The following is a 20,790-nucleotide window of genomic DNA, read 5'->3' as shown; positions in this document are numbered from 1 at the left end:
GTCCGACAAATCTTACAGTGCCAAAACCACTTTCTGATTATGAGGCACGCCGTAGTGCGGGACTCGGGAAATTTCGACCACCTGGGGTTCTTTAACGTGCATCTAAATCTAAGTACATGGGTGTTTTCGCACTTCGCCCCCATCGAATGCGGCTGCCGTGGCCGGGATTCCATCACGCGTCATCGTGCTTCGCAACCTAACACCATAGCCACTAAGCAACCACGGCGGGTAGCAGTGACCAAGCGAGGGGAGAGCCGAGAGATGTAGCGTAATCAGCACAGTAGCCATGAGTAACATGCGTCGACGGTGAGTTAATGTACACCAGTACAAGCCGGAGGCAAGGGCGCTGCGCATAGCCGATGCCTTTTAGAGCACCCACCATATGACCGGGGCCGGCCACATTGGCCGACCACTTTCGCAGACTCCGCTAAAAGGACCCTGTGGAGCCTCCCCGCCTTCTCCTCTTCGGATGAAACAGCTTTCACACGGAGCCATACAATAAGTTGCGTTCAACGAGACCAAATGACAACATGGATTCAACCAACACATCATAGCGGCCAAGAGAGAGAGAGGAATATAGGAAGGCAGGGATGTTAACCAGTCAATAGTCCGGTTTTCTACCCTACGATGGGGGAAGGGAGATGGGGAAAGCCAGAGAAGGGAGAGAAAAGGCATATAGATGTGCACGGACAGTACTTGAGTTAAAGCCGCTCGTACAAACCAGACGTTCTGAGAAAGCATAAAAGTGCCTTCTGAGCCGATGATCGGTGGGGACGTTGCTCTAGTACTGTCTGTTCGCTCAGAGGACGATCATGGAATTTCCTCAACGTGCTGGACAAACACTGTCTTTATGCTTCAACTTGAGGACACTGACACAGTAAGTGGTTCTCCTCGACTATCAGCCATTCCAATTAGTGCTGAGTAGGCATTCGTGAAGGCTACTAAGGAAGTGAACGTTGTGTGCCACTTCATTTCCGTGTATGAGTAATCGGCTAACATTGATACAGACACAAGGAAAGGAGCACGACGCCTCGATCGAACACGTATATGACAGGTGTACCTTAATAGTAATAATTTATTTTGCTTGCTATCCGTAATAAAATTGTTAAAACTGCCCTGACAGTTGTAGTGCCGTCACCACCTTTTACATACATAGACTAAAGGAGGCGTCTCACAAATACATCAACCAGGGCACATTCCTCGAACGCCCTTCTACGTCGAATGATGGAAGAATAAAGCATTCTTGTTTTGCCCATAGAACAGGTATAGAAGAGAATTCGGTGATATGGAAAATAAAAAACGCTTATCACAAATTAGTGGCCTTTGGTACTGACGTTATAGATGAGAGCTTGTGGGCTTGCCCTCGTCGTTATGCAAGCCAGTGACCGCCTCCTTGCCGCTGCTGTGTTGCACAAACTCCCCTTTGGAATCTCGTAACTTAGGGACCAATTGCAACATCTTCCCTTCAGCCCCATTGGCATGGGGAATTTCATCCTTGAATTCTTTCTCTTTTGTCGCACGTCGAGCCTCGAAGATGAGTTTGTCTAGTCTGCCCGTTGGAGCTTCGCAGAAAATGAACATGAAGTAGCTAAGCAGGAAGCTCCAAACGAGTACGCTGAAGGAGAACGAAACCTGCAAAAAGAACAGGATAGAGGACGGTGCATGAGAAAATAAAGAATATTAAACATAAAGTTATACAAACTATGTTAGCCAACCGTTTATTAAAACAACCCTTTCCACGCCCACTGTAAGCATTTTTACCAGAAAGGAGTACATGTCCTGTGGACAGCACAAGTAATACAGGCGAGGAATGAATTTCAAAACTTTACGTCCCATATCGTGAACATCACTGCAAGCGTGAAAATTTTGCAATTCATTGCGAACTTGTAGGCCTTACAACTGTTGAATTAAGATCAGTGTTGAGTTTGATATTTTATACTTACTAGGGCTTAGTGAGCTCTTTCAATAACGAGCACTGCCCAGCTACGCCTTTCTGAACGGCGCGCGTGAGAGAAAATTTAGCTTCAAAGGCGTCTCGCGTGGCACGACAACCGCAGCATCTGCGCACGCAATGCATGCATGATCCAGTAGTGGCTTATTTCGCCTACACGACGCTATCCAAATAAGGTAGGTGGGTACTTTAGTTGCAAAGGCGTAAGTGATAACGCTATAACATCTTTTACAGCGAAGCTGTTTACCTCCACCCACCGGCGATTCTTTCGTGGGCTCCATGTTGCGGGAACAGCACTCGATCTCGCTTGCCTCTCTCAACATCAGATCGCTTGGTCTTCATTCCAAAGATATAACGCATTACTTCGTACTCAACGAGGTTCACGTGCTGTGTCTCTCGGAGACGTGGATGGACATAGTCGCCGAAGTAACCGGCTACGTTGGAATAACGGCCGCGAAACGAAGTGACAACCGCTCTCCCGGAGTCGCCGTCTACGCAAGAAAAGAAGCGTGCGTGACCGCGTACACGTTTAAATATGACCCGGTCGACTGTGGTGATGTGTGTGGCGTGAAAACCAGCGATGGAATCGTCATGTTCACCCCGCACATTTAACCGGGATGTTCCAAGGCCGACGTAGAACGGTTCATGCCAAGGCACTTCTCGGTGTTGGCGAGAGATAACACTACGCCTTTCTTCATCGTGGGGGACTTTAACGTCGACATTTCGAAACAGGAAAACAAGTGGTTCGTAGACTTTGTATTCGAAGAGTTTGTAATAAAGTGCTACACAGAAAAGAAACTACCAGCCACCACCCGTGATTCGTGTGTCGACCTAACGTTCGCGAAGAACGTGGCAACTGTGAAAACCGAAAACCTCAGTGTATTCGATAGCGACCATAAAGCCGTCGTGAATGTCATTGTGCAATAGTTGGTTATACACTGCATTTCACGGCGTATTCATTTCATTCGTTAGACCAGAATAGGTTAAGCGGATGGTAACAGCTTCGCTGGCAATCCATCATCACAGAGCGGATTGGGTCTTCAAATTTTCGTTACATCAGTTTCTGCAAGCTACCCCCTTTGAGACTTTGTAAAGACGTTTTAGGTCAACAAACAAAAACGTGCGTTTCTACTGTTTCATATACAGGGCGTCTTATTTTCTTAGCAGCCCGAAAGATCAAACAAGCGCTGGAATACCAGTGTCACAAAGTGCAATTCTCAGCATTGCATTAACGCTAGAGAAGGCGGTAGATGCGCCGGGCTTTGCTGAAAAAAAAGCAAAAGCAAACGAGAACATAAGGTTCCTTCACTGTCCGTCTGTAATCGCTGTCTACGTGACGCTGACTGAATGAATGCTCCACTGAAGCCGTCGTCGTGCGCAATGGGCGATACGCTCCTCCCTTCTCTGGAAAACGCAGCCGGCTCTCGTCGCCGATTGGCTGACACCAGCCTTAGCGGCAGATCTTAGCTGCAGAGCACGGAGTCAGTGAGTGGGTTGTAGCAGATGCGTATTTTACATGAATAATTACGGATACTACTACCGAACCGTGGCATATTGCTTCCGCCTGAAGCTAACGAAAACTAACGCTGTATTTTCCCTTGTTCACTTACAATGAAGAAATGCGAGTAGTACAGCCGTTCCCGCGATATGTGCATCGTGAGCTGTGCGAACGGCAAGTGGACAATGTACACGCCGAAGGCCAGCCTGCTGAGGGGCGTGAATGCACTCCATGACAGGAACGTGCACAGGAAGCCTGCGTGATGAGAAAAACAAAATATAAACAAACTCTCCCTAGACCTGACTAAGCCTTTGGCAATTCTAGTTCATAGTTGCTGCACCAAGTTTGTAGTTGTTTACAACGAATTCGTGTTCTCTATGTAGTATAATCCAAGCTCACAAGACAGAGAACATCGGTAAGAATAAGCTTTACTTGGCACTTTTTTTGTGCTTATGCTTTATTATCATTACATATGCCAGTGAGTCTAGATTTACGTGGTGCTTCTAGAGTGGCAGTGACAACAATACGCGGAGGCGGCGTAAAGCAATATCACAGGGTCGTGGCACTGTTTTATTTAGCAAATCCCGTTGCAGACTTTTCGCGTGCACCAGAAAGAAGCAGGCATTCCTTTTTAAAACTTGTTTCCTACGATAGTCGCAGCGGACTCCTGACACCAAGAATCGTCAAGCCGCATATACAGTTATCGTAGTAGAAGTAAAACATGGCGGCGTCATTTTCCCAGTGAAGCATGACGGCACAATATTTCATTGTTATAGAGAACGGGCGCAGCGTACCGATGCAAGACACTCTGCAAGCGCGTCGTGGCTATCCAGAAGTTGAGGGGGTTATTAAAAAACAGAAAAGGAATGACAAAGCATTGTTGCGCAAATTACGCAGATTAAATTAAGCGAAGCTGCATACAGATTAAGAAGTTATACGTTAGAGTTTCCCAAAACGCAACGAATAAGCTTCTTGCTGCCCTCGGCTAACGGTAAAAAAACTGAATAAAAAAAACATAAAATAAACCTTGGTTCTGGGTGTAGCTGGTGATAGCATAGCAGAGTACTGTGGCTGTAACTCATCCACTCTTCACGTGCAGTGGCACTCGAGCAATAACAACGGGAAGGAACAGTTGTATGAAAATGCGCCTGGCCTTCGTGACTTTAAAGGAATGAACAAATAAAAAAAGAACGGGTGATAGCCTTCAGGAAGCGGGGAAAAATTATTGTCGCCACTTTTACATCCTGATCAACTTGTATACCCCTGTGGCGGCAGCTTACCATCATCAAAAGGAAGTCGTCTTGGGCCGACGTGGTTTGCGTAATGAATACAGGTTTGCCATCGCAAGCAAGCGCCCATGGATGTGCGGCCCTTGGCTCTCACTTATGCCCACGCACACTGAAAGAGCACGTCTGCTCTCACGAAAACCATGCAGCGTTGTCGAAGCTAAAAGTAGCGTCAGCCGGTCAGGATTGAATGGGCGGCATCGCGGGCACTTTTTGAAAGGTTGGCAACTAAAGACAGCCCCTATATGGGCAGATGTGTTAACTAACAATAAAATAACCGTGGCTCTATAGAGCTAATCATAGTACCAAATAAACAATGAAGCCAAGTGAAACGTGAGGGAGCTTAACTCTATAAGTACTTTGTTTAGCGCAATACAACGGACACAAGAAAGGCGACAGGAGAAGGCGCTTAACACAAGAGCTTAACTCTATTCTTGCTTTTTGAATACTTAAATATAATGCTAAATGCTACTATTGTGACGTCAGCCTGCAGATAAAACACGAGCACACTTCTTTGGCTCTCATCCCGCACTTATCACAAAAGTCATGTGACTAGCGCTTCTGTATATATTGAACATCATCGGAATAAACGGGGCATTCCCTTTATCGCCGCCCTACGATGCGTGTCTGACAACTATAACCTTCAAATTCATAATAAATGAGAAGAAAAATAAATGTGGAAACAACGGGAAAAGACAACGAGAAAGTCACAATCAAAGCATGGCACTTGTGAAATGCTGAGCAACGGCGATGGCTGTCCATGCATACTATATTCTTGTGCGTAGTGAAGTTGTGTTTTTAGCCTAGTTCTCGGAGGTTTAGCGAGAGTCACTCACACCCGTAGGAGCTGTAGCGGTACGCCCGCCAATATGTCGTTATGTGAAGTAGAGCATCGCAAGCGTGAAGCATGTTTCACATAAAGCGATTTTCATCGTATCGAAGTTCGATTTCGCTCGCATGTTCACGATATACGAAAATGTCACAGTTGTAGCGGGGCATGCTTTCATGAAGGGAGAAATTCAAAGAAAATGTAACTACCACCAAATGCTCTGTCAAAAGCATGTGACATGACAGCATAGTATTCGACGTTTCAACGTTGCACAATATCTGCCACCATTTGCCACCAAAGCACTTTTGTGAAAGGAATTTTTTCTTTGTTTATGGTACTAGTAACATGACTGTAATACTCTAATACACTGCCTCGCCGTAAACATTCCCTATCCTTCCTTGCTTCTCCCTCTCTGGCTCCTGTACAATACATGCAACAAGGTAGATAGGAGTGAAGCATCTTGCATATCTAAACAGTAGGTAATACATTAAACAAAATCAAATGAAAATCGTGAAGTGAAGTTAGACAGTTGCATCAATTCCCGCGAATTTTACGTGCGCACTGATCTTGCACGTCTACAGATAATCAACTGCGCAGACGTGCCACAATGCATAGGCAATGTCCAACAACGCAGAAGCAGAGTTCCTTATAAGTTTTCAATTACACTTATTACTACATAAGCCCGTATAACCATATCCTGCCTCGATAATTATGTATAACGAAATTTACTAGACATACAATGACAGTATGACATTTGTGTATCGGAATCTTCTTTTTACTCTAGCCGGGTACTGTGCTGGGTGAGTTGGTGCATTGATAAGAAAGGCAATGTGGAGCAACGTCAAATAACATACGAAAAAAAAGAGACGGAAGTAAGAACGCGAGACGTCCTTTCAGGCATTCTTTCTGGCACCTCCTTTTACTTCCATGCGTTATTCCACATTACGCCACAATACCTTTATTCTTCTTACTACATTGTAAGGTACAGCTGCTTCCTGATTTATCGAATAGTGTGATATAAGGGCATGTGTGTGCAAACTCCCCTAAATTTTATTCAGCCCAGCTTACGGAGACTCGGACTCGGACTCAGCCAAACTTTTACTCAGCCGAACGTGATCCGTCTCATATTCACCAAAATTCCACTCAACCAGGGTCACACGAACTCAGCCTCATAGTTCGGTCCAATACTTAGTGAGCTCACTCGAGTTCATGACACTTAATTACATGACATTAAACTTGTGACCTGGGCAGTGCATAAGCAAACATTGCACAAGAATGCGTATAGCACCAGATGAAAATAAGAAATGCTATACACAATGCAGTTAGTTCATTTGATTTTACTAACCGTTGCATGAAAGCTGCGCCTCATGTAGTTTGCAACTAGTGTATGTGATCTGCATCATAGTGTTTGCCTATACTATGGGTTATTTTAGCTATTATGGGGTGGCCACACATTGTACCTTTCAACACAATGTTGGGTAAATGACTGTCGTGGAATATATTAACCACCGCTTACATCCCTGCAAGTACAACAATCAGACCACGATACAAATCCGTGCGCATAATAAGACGCGCACGAATGTTAGATACATGTACAGATGGAATCTCACATCGGCCAACTTTGCGGCCATGTATTGCAAAAAAGCACAGGCCGACCCTGCAATGAGGCCACGCATGGTCAAGTCACTTGCCAGATTCATGGGATATAGGCTAAACATACCTGGAACATAGCAGTTACCGCGAGGTAACAGCTACCCAGGTAGCACAAAAGAGATACGTAACATTTTCGTAGCGTTTATCCAAGACGATAAAAACGGGTTAAAGAAGACACGAATGAGAGAACATCGGCGGGAAAACGTCGTATATCTCTGCTAATGTCCGGCTTAATTACTTTTTTGAGACGATCTAGAACAGGTCTGCAAGACGTATTCGAAAAGCTGGTCTAGAAATAGGATTGGGAAAGACACAAGTAATCCCTTTGCCAAAACTATCCGTAACCAATTTCTAAACGTTGTTAGGACGTTATCAAAAAGCTGGTCTAGAAGCGGTCTTGAAAGGTTTACGATCATCTGAAGCTAATTTTCGCGGGTGACGGGCGCGATCATACATCGTTGTTCAAAACACGCGTTCTGTTTTGCCTCACGCGACTGGCCTATGCCGCGCAGACGTCGTCAGCCGCACCCGTTGGCATGGCCTAGGCCAATCGCGTGAGGCGAAACTGATCGGGCGTTTTGAACAACGCTCTCCAATCGCGCCCCAGATGAGTAGAAGCGTCGGTGTTGACTGTAAGAGCCATGGCGCAGTGCCAAGCACTGTTCCCCGCATGGCCGGCGCATGCTCTACCAAGTCGCACGAAATGCCTGTTAGGAATAATAAATCCTGAATACCGCCTTTAGTAAGCTACGATGCTTACAACCACAATGGGAATGACATCCTGCAAAGAACAAATGGCCACGTCTTAGCAGGTGGCCAGACCAAGCCCTTCATGCCAAGAGTGCATGAAATGAGAACATTGTGACAAAGCAAAACACTTTATTAAAGTGTAATGCTTATGCAAGGTTTGAACAAGCTGTGTGAGAAATGCAAATAGAAGTAAAAGTACATCAACAATGACAAAAGTCGCAGAAAGGATTCGTAATGAACTCGAAAGTGAACATTCACTAGCACATAAACAAAATTCCAAGTACACATACAAAAATGAACAGAAAAACCTGGAGTGTACTAAAATGTCTATTTTATCATAGTAAAGTGCACGTGCTATTAGATGGAGTAGAGTTATGCAGAAGTGACATCGGAGCGAATGGAAGAAGTAGACTGAAAAATGCAAGAGTTTGAATCGAATGGTAACTGCCTCCAAGCAATGTTACCAATCAGCTAGAAGTTTGAAAAGAGCACAAAAAGAAATACCACCGCATACCATCATAAAACAATACTGTGACAGAAATTTAAAAAATGGGAACAATGCAAAATTGGAAATATTGCCTTTAGGATATATCAAAGAAGGAAATGGCGAGAAAAAATAAACATACAACAAAAAAGCTATAAAGTCAAATTAGTACAGAATACTTAAACGGGGGATTCAGTGTAACAAGTGAACACTACTGTAGTACAGCGAACGATGAGACAGTAATGCTGCATCTTGCCACTCCAGAACGTGAGAAATGAATATGCAAGCCTCATATTAGAAACTTACATAAACATGGAAATAAACTGGAATGCACTGGAAGCTGCATTTGTGTAACAAAGCAATCAATGGTTATAATAAACAGTAAGTGTTTTATCTAAAAAGCCCTTTACAAGAGGCAAAGTTGTACCTCTCTGGCAAAAACAAAGTTGCAACGAATAATTTGCAAACCAGCAAATAAATTAATTAGCACACTGACATGTCACACTTTGCGCACATCTCCAGTCTCCTAAAGTAAAAAAAAAAGCACTCTGAATGGGAAAAACATTTACCACATGTAGCCCAGAGCAAATTCTTTGCCAATTCACTCACACTTTCACATCCAAAAACATTTCCACAAAGTTCAGGCACAGTTCCACTGATGTTTACCAATTCACCCCCACTTTCACGTCCAAAAATATTTGGCACACAGTCCAGGCAGAGCTTCATAGATAAACAGCTTGAGATCACCCTACTGATTATTGTGCAGTCCCACTGCTGGAAATAGAACTGCCGCACATGCTGGTAGTGGTTTCAATGTAGACACACTTGGTGCTCTGGACAGGTATGCTCAGATATCTGCACTGGTGCTCCATTTTGTCGAAGTAGACACATTGATGCACTACGCTGGTAATTGAAATGTTTTGAATGCACATGTATTGGCTTCACCAGAAAGACTTGCCCACATACCGCCACTGGCATATATATATGCACTTGCTCTTCACTCTGTAGCATTGAACTTAAAGTGCTCCCTATGTGGGAGCCATGTGTAAAACCGGTGTCACACGACCACTCTCGATCGCGATCAAGCCCGATCCGGATCGAAATTATCGATGCGACTGGCTCACTCTCGTAGCTTGCGCAGAGGAGCCAATCACGACCGAGAAATTCGATTTGTGACGGACTGGATAGCGGCTAAAAGAACCCCGTTTGAAACCGGTATCAAATAATGCACAGACGTACGCTAGGAGAATGTGTTGCACAAGGACAAAGAACTGCGACATGCCCTGTTGTGCGAAGCGCGCGAACAGAACACACACACACACACACACACACACACACACACACACATATATATATATATATATATATATATATATATATATATATATATATATATATATATATATATATATATATATATATATATATATATATATAGAAACTGCGAGAGCGCTTCGCGAACTCCATGCGCACACATGGCACCCGCACGACCTCGGCAGGCCGCCGTAAAGCGCGAAGGGCGCTCAGCGTACATTCCGACACATGTCCCAAACTGCAAACAATCGTACGACCTAAAGCATACAAGTTATTTTATACCAAGGGCATACTCGACTCACGTATGCAGTATCCACAAGCGAGTTATGCAGCGTATATATGCTGTATCCATTCACTAAATACTAAAATTGATAACAAGCACAAAGCTACAAGGGACTCAATACATTACTACCATTTGAGGCGTCAACTAAAATCGAATTTGGCCATTTCATATATTGGACACAATATATGGACGCATGTGGTACCCGGTAATACCATGAAATACCCATCACGTGGGTAAAGGGGGCGAAACACAATCGAGAACCTGAAGCGCAAACGATAAAAGCACGATATGGTGCACGCAAAATTCTGTCAGTGCGCTGTAGCGCGAGGGAAGAAAATAGGGCGAGCACTTGACCTCACCTTTTGGGATACCGCACTAGTACTGAATCATTTAAAAAAAGCCTGTTTGAACCAGTTCCCTTGTCTCCAACACTCTTGCTAAACGGGAGACAAAAATACCACGATGACGGCTTTATTGCGGAGATCGGCAAGGTGCGCACAGACAGAAATTTTGCCGCCTTTCTTCGCATTCTGCAAAATGCTTTCTCGTTAGGATCACGCATAGCGGCCGATCCCGACGCTAGGGACGCACAGGCACGATTTCGTCCCTCTAACTTTCGTCCTTATACTGCCCTTAACGACTTAATTACAGCGTCAGTGAAAAGGCACCTCACATAACATGACAACGAACTTGAAGAGCTGATTAGTGCCCTCCACTCCGCGCCCCCCAGTTGAAAACACTACTGATTTGCAAATTAAACTACACAAACAGATCGCAAAACCTAAACTAATCACAGAACGTCGTTTTCTTGACGGCAAAACCCTGCAACACTTACATGACAAAGGGCAGCGGCAGCACATTCAGAACAACCGCTATCATACCACAGCGCAATGCAAATGCGATAACGCAACTATGCCCGGCTTCACGAATAAGGTGGCCGCCTTGGTCACATAACAATTGAAAACACTACTGATTTGCAAATTAAAACCACACAGACATATCGCACAACAAAAACTGATCACAGAAGATCGTTTTCTTGACAGCAAAACACTGCAACACTCACATAGCAAAGGGCAGCGGCAGCACATTCAGAACAGCCGCAAATACATCACAGTGCAATGCGAGTGCGGTGACGCGACGACGCCATGACGACGCGACTATGCCCAGCTCGCCCGGCATCACGAATCACGTGGCCACCTTGGTCACATGATTTGACGACGGTATCGCCACCTTGCGCAAGGTTGGATCGCGTTGATGGGTTGTTGAATATTGTAGAAGCCGCTAAAGAGGCTGACGTGGCGTGGCGGTGGCGCCTCGAGTCGTTTTTAAAACGTATTCACCCCTCGTTTTTAAGCTATCTTGTTTGGAACGTCTTTGATGCGTCGATTTTGGTCAAAAATCCATTTCAGACGTTGAATCCCTTAATACAACGCTTTCAAGACTTTGTGTGCTACCTGGGTACAGACGTCGGTGCAGTCCACAGCCGGCCACTCAAGAAACCTAGACATGTGTGTTCTCTCTGTACTTGTATTTGCATGCTTTTATTGTCTATATTATCACGTAGTAGTGACGGCAAACAACACAGTAGTAATACTGTGAATGACAAATCCTTTATTGGGCAAACCTCTGCCCACAATAGCAGGTTACACTTAAAGCACAAAGACAGCGGCGAACACAGTCGGCGATGGTTGAAAATCTGATCTGCCGGTCGAGCGCATAGTTTGAAATTACACTTGTAGATTACAGTCATACCGTATTCTTGCATTCTGAGGTATCACCGCACCACGGGTCCTGAAGGACCTTTTATGTTCGCTAGCCAATACAACGCGTGATGGCCGGTGACAACTTTGAACGGCCTGCCATATAGGTAAGGGCGGAATTTTTCTGTAGCCCAAATGATGGCGAGGCATTTCTTTGCGGTCGTAGAATTTTTGACTTCTGCTTTTGACAGCGAACGGCTAGCCTAAACTATCACCCGTTAAAGTGCGTCTTTCCTCTGGACTAGGACGGCACGGAGGCCTAGGCTAATGGCTTACAAAATTTTAGCGTTATATTTTGTATGTTGTAATTTTGTAGTTATGTGATATAGTGATAAGTTATGATGGTGTCTTAAACCTAATCTTGAATCTCGACACTAAAAAGTGTACTGGTTCACATGGTATCCGGAATTATTTTCTCGTAAGATACTCTCTATGGACAGCTGAGTATCTTACCTTAGTCTTTCGGAAATCCTTTGACTCTGATGAAGTACCAAGTAAAAGGGAAACAGCCAAAGTCCTGCCTTTGTATATATCAGGTGATAAAGAACTTCTGTCTAATTACAGGCCGATATCTCTCTCACCCCCGTCATGCAAAATGACATTCGTGCACATTATTCATAAACATATAATCGAATTCCTTAACTTTGATGATGTTCTAACATCTGCCCCAGCCTGTTTCATGGTTGTTATAGCACTGTAATGCAATCAGTCGATTTTGTTCATGATATCGCTTGTAACTTAGGCATAGGTAATCAAGTGGTTGCCATCTTTATCGACTTCTCTAAAGCGTTTGACTCTGTGAATAATTCTAAACTACTGGTAAAATTAAACGCCATTTTCAATAATCCATCTCTCTATTCGTGGATAGCCAGTTTTCTTAGTTATCACTCACAATTTCTTTCTTTTACTGCAGTGGACTCAACTCCTGTCAACGTTACGTCAGACATTCCTCAGGGATCCGTATTAAGCCCTTCATTTTTTATAATATACATCAATAACTCACCTCGTAGCACCTCCACCAAAATCAAACTTTATGCAGATGACCGCGTCTTCTTCTACGAATCCGTTAACTCCATTGATGACTACCACCATCTTGCACAATCCCTTATGTCTTTCTGCGCTTGGTAAAAAAAGTGGCAAATGAACATCAACTGTAGTAAAACAGTCGTGATGTCATTTGCCATTAGGCAGAGCCCCCGTTCGTTCGATTATTCTCTGGATGGCATCCAACTTAATAGAGTGCCTCAATATAAATACTTAGGTGTCATTCGAACAGAACATCTTTCTTGGTCTAAAAATATTGAATATGTAAAGAGAAAAACACTAAAAAGTTAGGTTATTTGTGCCGCACTTTAGCTAAGACCTCCCCCGATGCTAAACTGCTATTATATAAAACGTTAATTTGTCCTGTTCTAGAATATGCATGGGTCGTTTGGTTCCCCTAGAAACAATGTGAAATAAGCTCGCTCAATAACGTTCAAAGCAAATCTATCCGTTTCATTTGACAGAATTGCAGCCACTGTTTCTCAACAACACCGGCTGAACAATCTTTGAACATTGAGCCATTGCATACTTTCACGTTATCGTATCAAAGTTTTCACACCTTTATAGGCAATTAATAACTACCCCTCTGCTCTTTCCGATTTTAACTATATCACGTTTGCTAACGCAAGTTATACCCGTATCTCCCACGCCTTGAACATAACACCTATTTATGCCCGTACGAATACACTCAAGTACAGTTTTTCCCACGTATAATGAGCTCTGGAATTCTCTGCCCTGTAACAATCGTTCAATATCACTAAAAAATTTTATAGCTACCACCGGTAGACACTTCGCTAATATGTAGAGCACTTCTTTTTGATTATTGATTTATTTGTGTATACCTGTGCTTTTTAATGTGTTATGCAAAGTAATGTATAATGTTCCCACGCCTGCTATAGCCCTATCTTGGGCTGCAGTATATCTAAATAAATAAATAAATAAATAAATAAATAAATAAATAAATAAATAAATAAACGAGTGTACTCCTAACAACGTTTTTAATGTTTGCCGTGGGGCTACGCCCCAGCACAACGTGCTGCAGCATATTCATTTAAGCTGATTGATAAAGATTCGCTGCTTAATGCAGCTCGAGATGCAGCACGAGAAAGTAGACGACGCCCAAGTCTATTAGAATGGAATAACGCTACGCGTACAAGTGACTGCCGCTCCTAAGCGATTGGTGGTGTGGGCTTTTGCGCATTCGGAAATATTCAGAGAGGACGATTTAGATGATTATAGTACACGCACTGCGTTGGACGAACCAGGCTAGCGCCAAGGATTGAATTTCACAGTACAAACTCCGTTCCACGTAAACTAATCACACACAGATCATTTGCGGCTTACTCCTGGGGCAGACATGAGCTTTCAGGTTGGTGCTTGCTACAGGCACCGGTCACCGACAATTACGATCAATATGCACACATCATTTCTCCAGAAGCTGACGCTAAGCGCGCGGAGTTCGATGGTCTCCAGGCAGTGACAAGACAGGTTCGCTGCAGATGAACTCCGAATACGAGGATAGCTACGAGGATAGCTATGAGGATAGCTATGTGGATTTGTTTAGAGGGCCTCTTGTAATTTGTTGTAGCGCAGGCAGAACGACACGGACGTAGAAGGCACGTGAGACAACACAGAGCGCTAAACGAACAGCTGTGAACAGCTGTTTAGGTCGACCATGTGGCATCGCAGCGAGCTTCAGGAATGGCTGTTGCCCACTCCAAAACAAATTTAAACTTGAAAGCGTTTTTAAGTTACAAAACGAGCGTATTTCGAACTCTATTAAAAACAGTTCAGTAATGTCACAATGCACAGGTTTTTTCATTACATTTGATTAATTATGCAGCGTATGCCACATAATCTCGCAGCAAGTAACCCTTGGTGTGGCGTCAGCGGCGTTGTTGAAATCGCAGTCGTGTGAAATGAACCCTGTAAAACTCACACTGCAACGCGGCTGCACCGAACTTTTTTTCGCTCCTGCCGCAGCAGGTGAAACAGCCTTTATGTGGAAGCTTGTTGGTTTGGCTACCACCGGCAGTTCTTCCCACATCTTCCCACCTTTTTCTTTATTAAGGTTACTGCCAGAGGTACATTGTTTTGCATTTAACCGCTGGCCGTTTTTCACCACATAATCGCCGTTATCAAGTTACCCTCCTGCGCAAAAAGCACCTTTTTTATCCGAAATTTCGCAGCCGTTGTCTACCGGTCAATAGCCAGATGCTCGCCGTGGTTGCGTAGTCGCTTTCGCGTTGCACTGTGAAGCTCGAGGTCGCGGGGACAAATCATGGCCACGACGTCCTTATTTCGCTGGGGCCAAGAATAAATATGCCTGTGTACCACGCATTCGGTGCACTTTAAAGAACCGCAGGTGGCAAATAATTATTCCGGAGTCCCTTACTACAGCGTGCTTTATAATCACATTGTGATTTTGCCACATGAAACCGCAGAATTTAAGGAAAACAGAAATGTCCAATCAGATTCGGCGCACGTCACGAACCGCGTTGTACCGTCGTGCCTTCTCGAATGCAAGCGAGCACCTGTTGTGGCTCTGTAATGTAACTGCCATGCTACATGTATAAATAGCGGACACACTTGACCAGTAGCTCAGATTTCGACTACGGGGATTGTGCTCGTCACTATTGTTGTGACCATCGAGTGCTCCTTGTCCATTCATATGGGCGCATTTTCGCCCCAGTGAAGCTTTTGATTCTCAGCTTGAAATAGTCGCAGCGCTTGGTTCCTCACCGTCAGTATACAACGTGAAAACATGAAGGTCATTGCAGCACTGAACCCTCACCTTTAAGAATAATGTTGCATGAAAAATTATTTCCTCTATAATTTCTATGGCGTTATTGTATGTTGACATTTTATTAAATTTACAGCATGAGTGACACGATCATTAAGTTAATATGATTTAGGTAATGGAACATTGTATATGTGTAGAAATATATATACACAAACACGAGGGGAAGTCACTAAGTAAAGGGACTTCTGCAGTTTCTCGCACTAAGGTTTAGCAACACTGCAAGTATCCAGCGCTGAATTATGTCGTCTGCAACACTTCTACATAAGCGATCACTCTTATTCCGGCGTTATTCCTTAGACTGTAGCAGACCGTTAAGCGTGGGAGCTCCATTGTCGATCTGGACCAAGGAGGGAATGAGGGCAGTGATTCGCTTTTTGTTTGCGGAAGGTGTTAAAACTTCGGAAATTGTTCGTCGAATGCAAGCGCAGTATGGTGACAGTTGTTTATTGCGAAGCAAGACCTAGGAATGTATAGAGCGTTTCAAACAGGGGAAGGATTTCTTTATGTGCCTAGGAAAGACCGGGGAGGCCATCAACGTCAACGCATGAGGACAATGGGAAAGTCGTTGAGGGTATGGTGATTGAAAACAGAAGAATCACAGGGGACGAATTCGCCAATACTTTACATATCAGTCATCGTTCCGCATAGTCCATCTTACATGACAGGCTAAATTTTGGGAAAGTGTGAGCAAGGTGGGTCTCGCTAAAATTGTCAGCGCAGCATAAGGCACAAATGTTGGACATCTCGTGTCAACATTTGGCCCGTTATCGTAGAGAGGGAAACAGATTTTTACAGCATATTGCTGCTGTAGATGAAACGGGTACATCCTCACGAACCGGTAAGTAAGGCTGCGAGCATGGTTTAGAAACACTCATTATTACCAGAAGTTCAGACATTTAAACGTCAACCGTCAGCTGGTAACATCATTCTAACAATATTGTTTATGTCCTTTGCAAACATCTTTTTGACTTCCTGTTGGATAACAGCTCGTTCGGACGCAGAAACACAATATTGACGTCGGTGAATAGGGTTCGCATCGCCAGTGTTTATGCGATGGGTCAAGACGGACGTTTAACCTAAAGGTCGATTATCAAAGTAAAAAAATGTCGCGATAGCCTTCAAGAACGCGGCAAAGAGCTTCAGCTTGAGCAGGTGTACGGTCAGGGGAAACCATCTTCTCAATGTCGACGACAGTACCGTGCGGTGACGTCACGGTATGGGCTGAGCTGTGACGATCTTCAACTGTGAATGGCTCAATCTCATCATCCTACAAAGCGCTAATTATAGCCAGTGAAATCCCCTGAGGCAGAACTTGCGCGGTTAGCGCGAAATTGACAAGGGGAAGGCAGGTGCGGTTGCCAGTAATTGTCAGCACAGTGTGCGGCACGGTAACACCACGTGTAAGTGTAACTGCCAGAATTGGTGCGACCACGTAATTGCCGTCAGGTACAGCTGGTGAGGACTGTCAGGATTGGGGGCTCAATCCCATCGCTCGTGGACCTTTGCCAAGATTGGAGTACGGCATGAATTCGAAGGTAGCTGGCCCATGCCGTCGTCCAACTTATTTACGCTGAGGTCGTTGATGAAGTGAAGAACTGTTTCTCATCGAGAACGAGGAAAATGGGTTTATTTACAGAAATTAAATCAGTCTAACATGACTGCTTGAGAAAAAGAGTATCAGTCCAACATGACTGCATGAGAGAAGTGACTCAGTCTAACATGACTGCTCAAGAGAAGTTTGTCCAGCATTCGCACAACAACAGTTTTTATAAACTCGGTCCGCCGGCCATACGAGGCGGCGACTGTTCGTTTACTCATCGCCAACTTGCTGCCGCTCCGCGGAACAGTTTGCGTACACAAAGGCACACACATTCCTATGCCCAAACGACGGCGTTGGAGGGGTGCCGTTCCGGGAAGTATCGGTGCCAATCGTGGGTAGCTCGTTGTCTTGCGTCACGCCGAGGCATGAGAAGCACCAAAATACGGCTTTCCCGCGGCAGCTTGTCCATGCGTGTCAGATCAGGTCCGCGTAGGGGAACTCCGGAACCATTGTTCACACACCGAACTCGTTCCGTCACAATGTCGATGGGGCTGGTGGAAGGAGGCGGTTTTCAGAACAAAGGCCGCATCTTCGAACGCCTCCTAGCTGCAGCGACGGAGAGGGGGAGATGCGCGTCGTGTCGCCCTGTCGTAACTGGGTGGCAATCTTGCCTTGCAGCTCGCCATTCTTAACAGGACAGCAAGTCGATGTGTGTCATAGAGTGAGGCGGTAGGCGAATAAAATCCATGCAGCTCAAACGGCTTAGAGGCGGGTACATAGGGTCGGTAAGAAGAGGCAAGTCAAGGCGAAGTGAGCTGGCCGAATAGTGAATGAGGGCAGAATAATGGGCAAGGAGATCTAGACCGAGAATGAGTTCGTGAGAGCAATGCTCGATGACGGTGAACAGAACGACGGTGTGTCTCTCAGCAATGGTGAGTCGGGCAGAGCACATGCCAACAATAGCGACAGTCCCTCCGTCGGCGACTTGTACAACTCGGTTGGGGCGGGCGTCAGAACTTTCTTGAGCCGACGGCGAAGAGCAGCACTCATAATGGACAAATGAGCCCCGGTGTCAATCAACGCGCACACAGGAACATTCTCGACGAGAACGCCCAAAAATTATTGTTCGTGGGTAAAGTGAAGCGAGGATTTCGTACCAATGTCGTCATTGCAGCTTCACCTCCAGAAGCTGCACTGTCTAGTTTTCCGGTCGGGGGTGCGGCGAGTAGGTCGCAGAAGGAGCACGGCGTGACGGGGGCGAACGCGATTGACGACGGGAGGGAGAAGGCGAGCGGGAGTTGCGGGGTCGTGTCAAAGGTGTCGCAGGGTCAGATGATGGCGCGGGCATGGAAGGGGCGAAGGAACAGGATGCGCTAGAGCTGCGAGGTTGGTAATCAGGAGAATAGCGTGTCGGAGAAGTCCAGCGGCTGTGGCAGTGGCGAGCGACATGTCCAATGCGTCGGCAGTTAAAGCAGATCGGCTTGTCGTCCACGGTTTGCCATTAGAAGGGGCTGCGCTGTCCATAAGAGGAGTAAGAAGAGCGTGGTGGGAACGTGCGTAGAGAGAGAGGCTCCGAGCGTACGGAACGACTGTATTGCAGGCCTATGTTAGACAACTCTTGACGGACGACGGCCTGGATCAAGGAGATTGTCACCTGACGATGATCAGGTGACGGGAATGAAGGGGCCGCCGGTTGTGCCGCTTCGACGTCACGACGAATGATGCGGGTCAGGTTGTCACATCGCGACGGCTGTTGGAAAAGGTCGTCACAGGATGACGCAGCAGCTGTGTTGGAAAAGTCGCGTGATGTGCTGGGATACCCGGCGGCTTTTAGGATGCTCTAGACGGCGGCACTCCTTGAGGTTCGTATCGATGCTGGTGACATTCGTAAACACCAGTAAATTGAAGGCGTCGTCAGCAATGCCTTTGAGGACGTGGTTAACCTTATCGTCCTCAGACATGATCGGGTCAGCCTTGGCACAAAGGGCCACGACGTCGAGAATGTACGACACATAGGACTTGGTCGACGTCTGTACACGTGTGGCAAGGGCTTCCTTGGCATTGACTTGGCGACCGAATGGATTGTAAAAAGGGCACGGAGCTTCTTTTGAAGAGATGCCAGCTCGAGATCTGCTCTTCGTGAGTTTGGAACCATGGAAGTGGAGCTCCGTCGAGGTAGAAAAGAACGTTCGCAAGCATAATAGTCGGATCGCACCTGTGACTGGTGCTGACACGTTCGTATAGGCGGAGCCAGTCGTCAACATCAGGACTGCCGACTCCGTTGAAAACACCAGGATACCGAGAAGGGGGGGGGAGAGTGGGGGAACCGCGACGTAGGTCGGGGCTGCAGGCGGAGACGGTTGCGTAGATGAAGTGCCGCCAGCAGGAGCCGAAGTTGCACTGTCGCCGTTGCGACCGCTGCGAAGCTCCATGACGGGTATGGGAACGTCCACCTCCACCAAATTAATGTTACGTATAGCTGAAGCCCAATGCTATACACAATTTATTTACAGGGAAGCTAACGGAAGGTCCGAATGGCGGCGCTGTATCAAGCGGGGCCCACGTCGTCTTCTTCATCCTCAGTGCAGCCACACTGTGGCGGCTGTTCCATAGCAATATTCTGGGACGTGGAAGGTGTGGTAGCCGTTCATTTCACCCTAAGAGGCAAAACTGTGAATAGTGAAATCTATTATTATGTGTTGTGAGCTAAATTAAAACTTGCAATCAGATCCAAACGTCGTGGAAAACTGCGAAAATGTGTCATCCTGCAGCAAGAGAATTTTCGTCCAAATTATGCCAAATGGATAGCTGAAACAATAAAGTACTTCCCATGGGATTCGAATTGCTGGAACACCCGCCATACAGTCCAGACCTCGCTCCAAGCGATTTTCATATGTTTGGACCACTGAGGGAAGCACTCAGGGATAGAAAATTTGCAACCGATGCAGAAGTCATTGATGCGGCGCAAAGTTGGTTAAAGGTGGAACAAAAAACGTGTTTCCGACGGAATCAAAAACTTGTAATGCGTTGGGAAAATTTTTTTGAAGTGCTGCCAGGTTATATAAAAACTTATTGTATGTTTCAGTTTTCTAATTATTAGAGTAAATGTACCTTTTCTCAAAAGTCCCTTCACTTTGTTACTACCCCCATATATATATATATGTAGTCATATAATGAGAAGCCAACAAACACTGACACCAAGTACAACATAGGGGAAATTGTATGTGCTTAATAAATGAAATCAAGTAATGATAAATTAATGGAAATTAAAGTGGATGAAAAAACAACTTGCCGCAGGTGGGAACCGAACCCACTACCTTCGCATGTCGCGTGCGATGCTCTACCAATTGAGCTACCGCGGCGGCGTTTCCCCATCCACTTTCTTGGATATTTATGTGTACGAGTAGAACCCTGGGAGTGTTAGCCAGCGCCCCCACTCACAGACCTTGGCGGCGGACGTGGAACGTCTTTTATTGACCAGTCTCCTTCACCCGAAAAGATCACGTTCTCGTGAAGCCTGCGGCAAAAAAGACGTTCCACGTCCGCCGCCAAGGTCTGTGAGTGGGGGCGCTGGCTAACACTCCCAGGGTTCTAC

General features: G+C 45.6%; 1 protein-coding gene across 2 annotated transcripts in view; it reads right to left on the bottom strand.

The window, feature by feature from the left end:
• Window positions 1-1,048: 1,048 nt before the first annotated feature.
• The window catches only part of LOC135897358 (nose resistant to fluoxetine protein 6-like), a 76,460-nt gene continuing 56,718 nt past the window's right edge, over window positions 1,049-20,790 (bottom strand). For both annotated transcript variants that reach the window (XM_070538896.1, XM_065425970.1), the window contains exons 9-10: window positions 3,562-3,704; window positions 1,049-1,632 (exon numbers count right to left, since the gene is read on the bottom strand). In XM_070538896.1, coding sequence (XP_070394997.1) covers window positions 1,336-1,632; window positions 3,562-3,704 — 440 coding nt within the window. In that variant the 3' untranslated portion in view covers window positions 1,049-1,335. The remainder of the gene's footprint in view (window positions 1,633-3,561; window positions 3,705-20,790) is intronic.

This window comes from Dermacentor albipictus, chromosome 1 (genome assembly GCF_038994185.2).
Source record: "Dermacentor albipictus isolate Rhodes 1998 colony chromosome 1, USDA_Dalb.pri_finalv2, whole genome shotgun sequence".
NCBI classification, from domain to species: domain Eukaryota; kingdom Metazoa; phylum Arthropoda; class Arachnida; order Ixodida; family Ixodidae; genus Dermacentor; species Dermacentor albipictus.
This window is presented reverse-complemented; position numbering and strand designations above follow the sequence as displayed.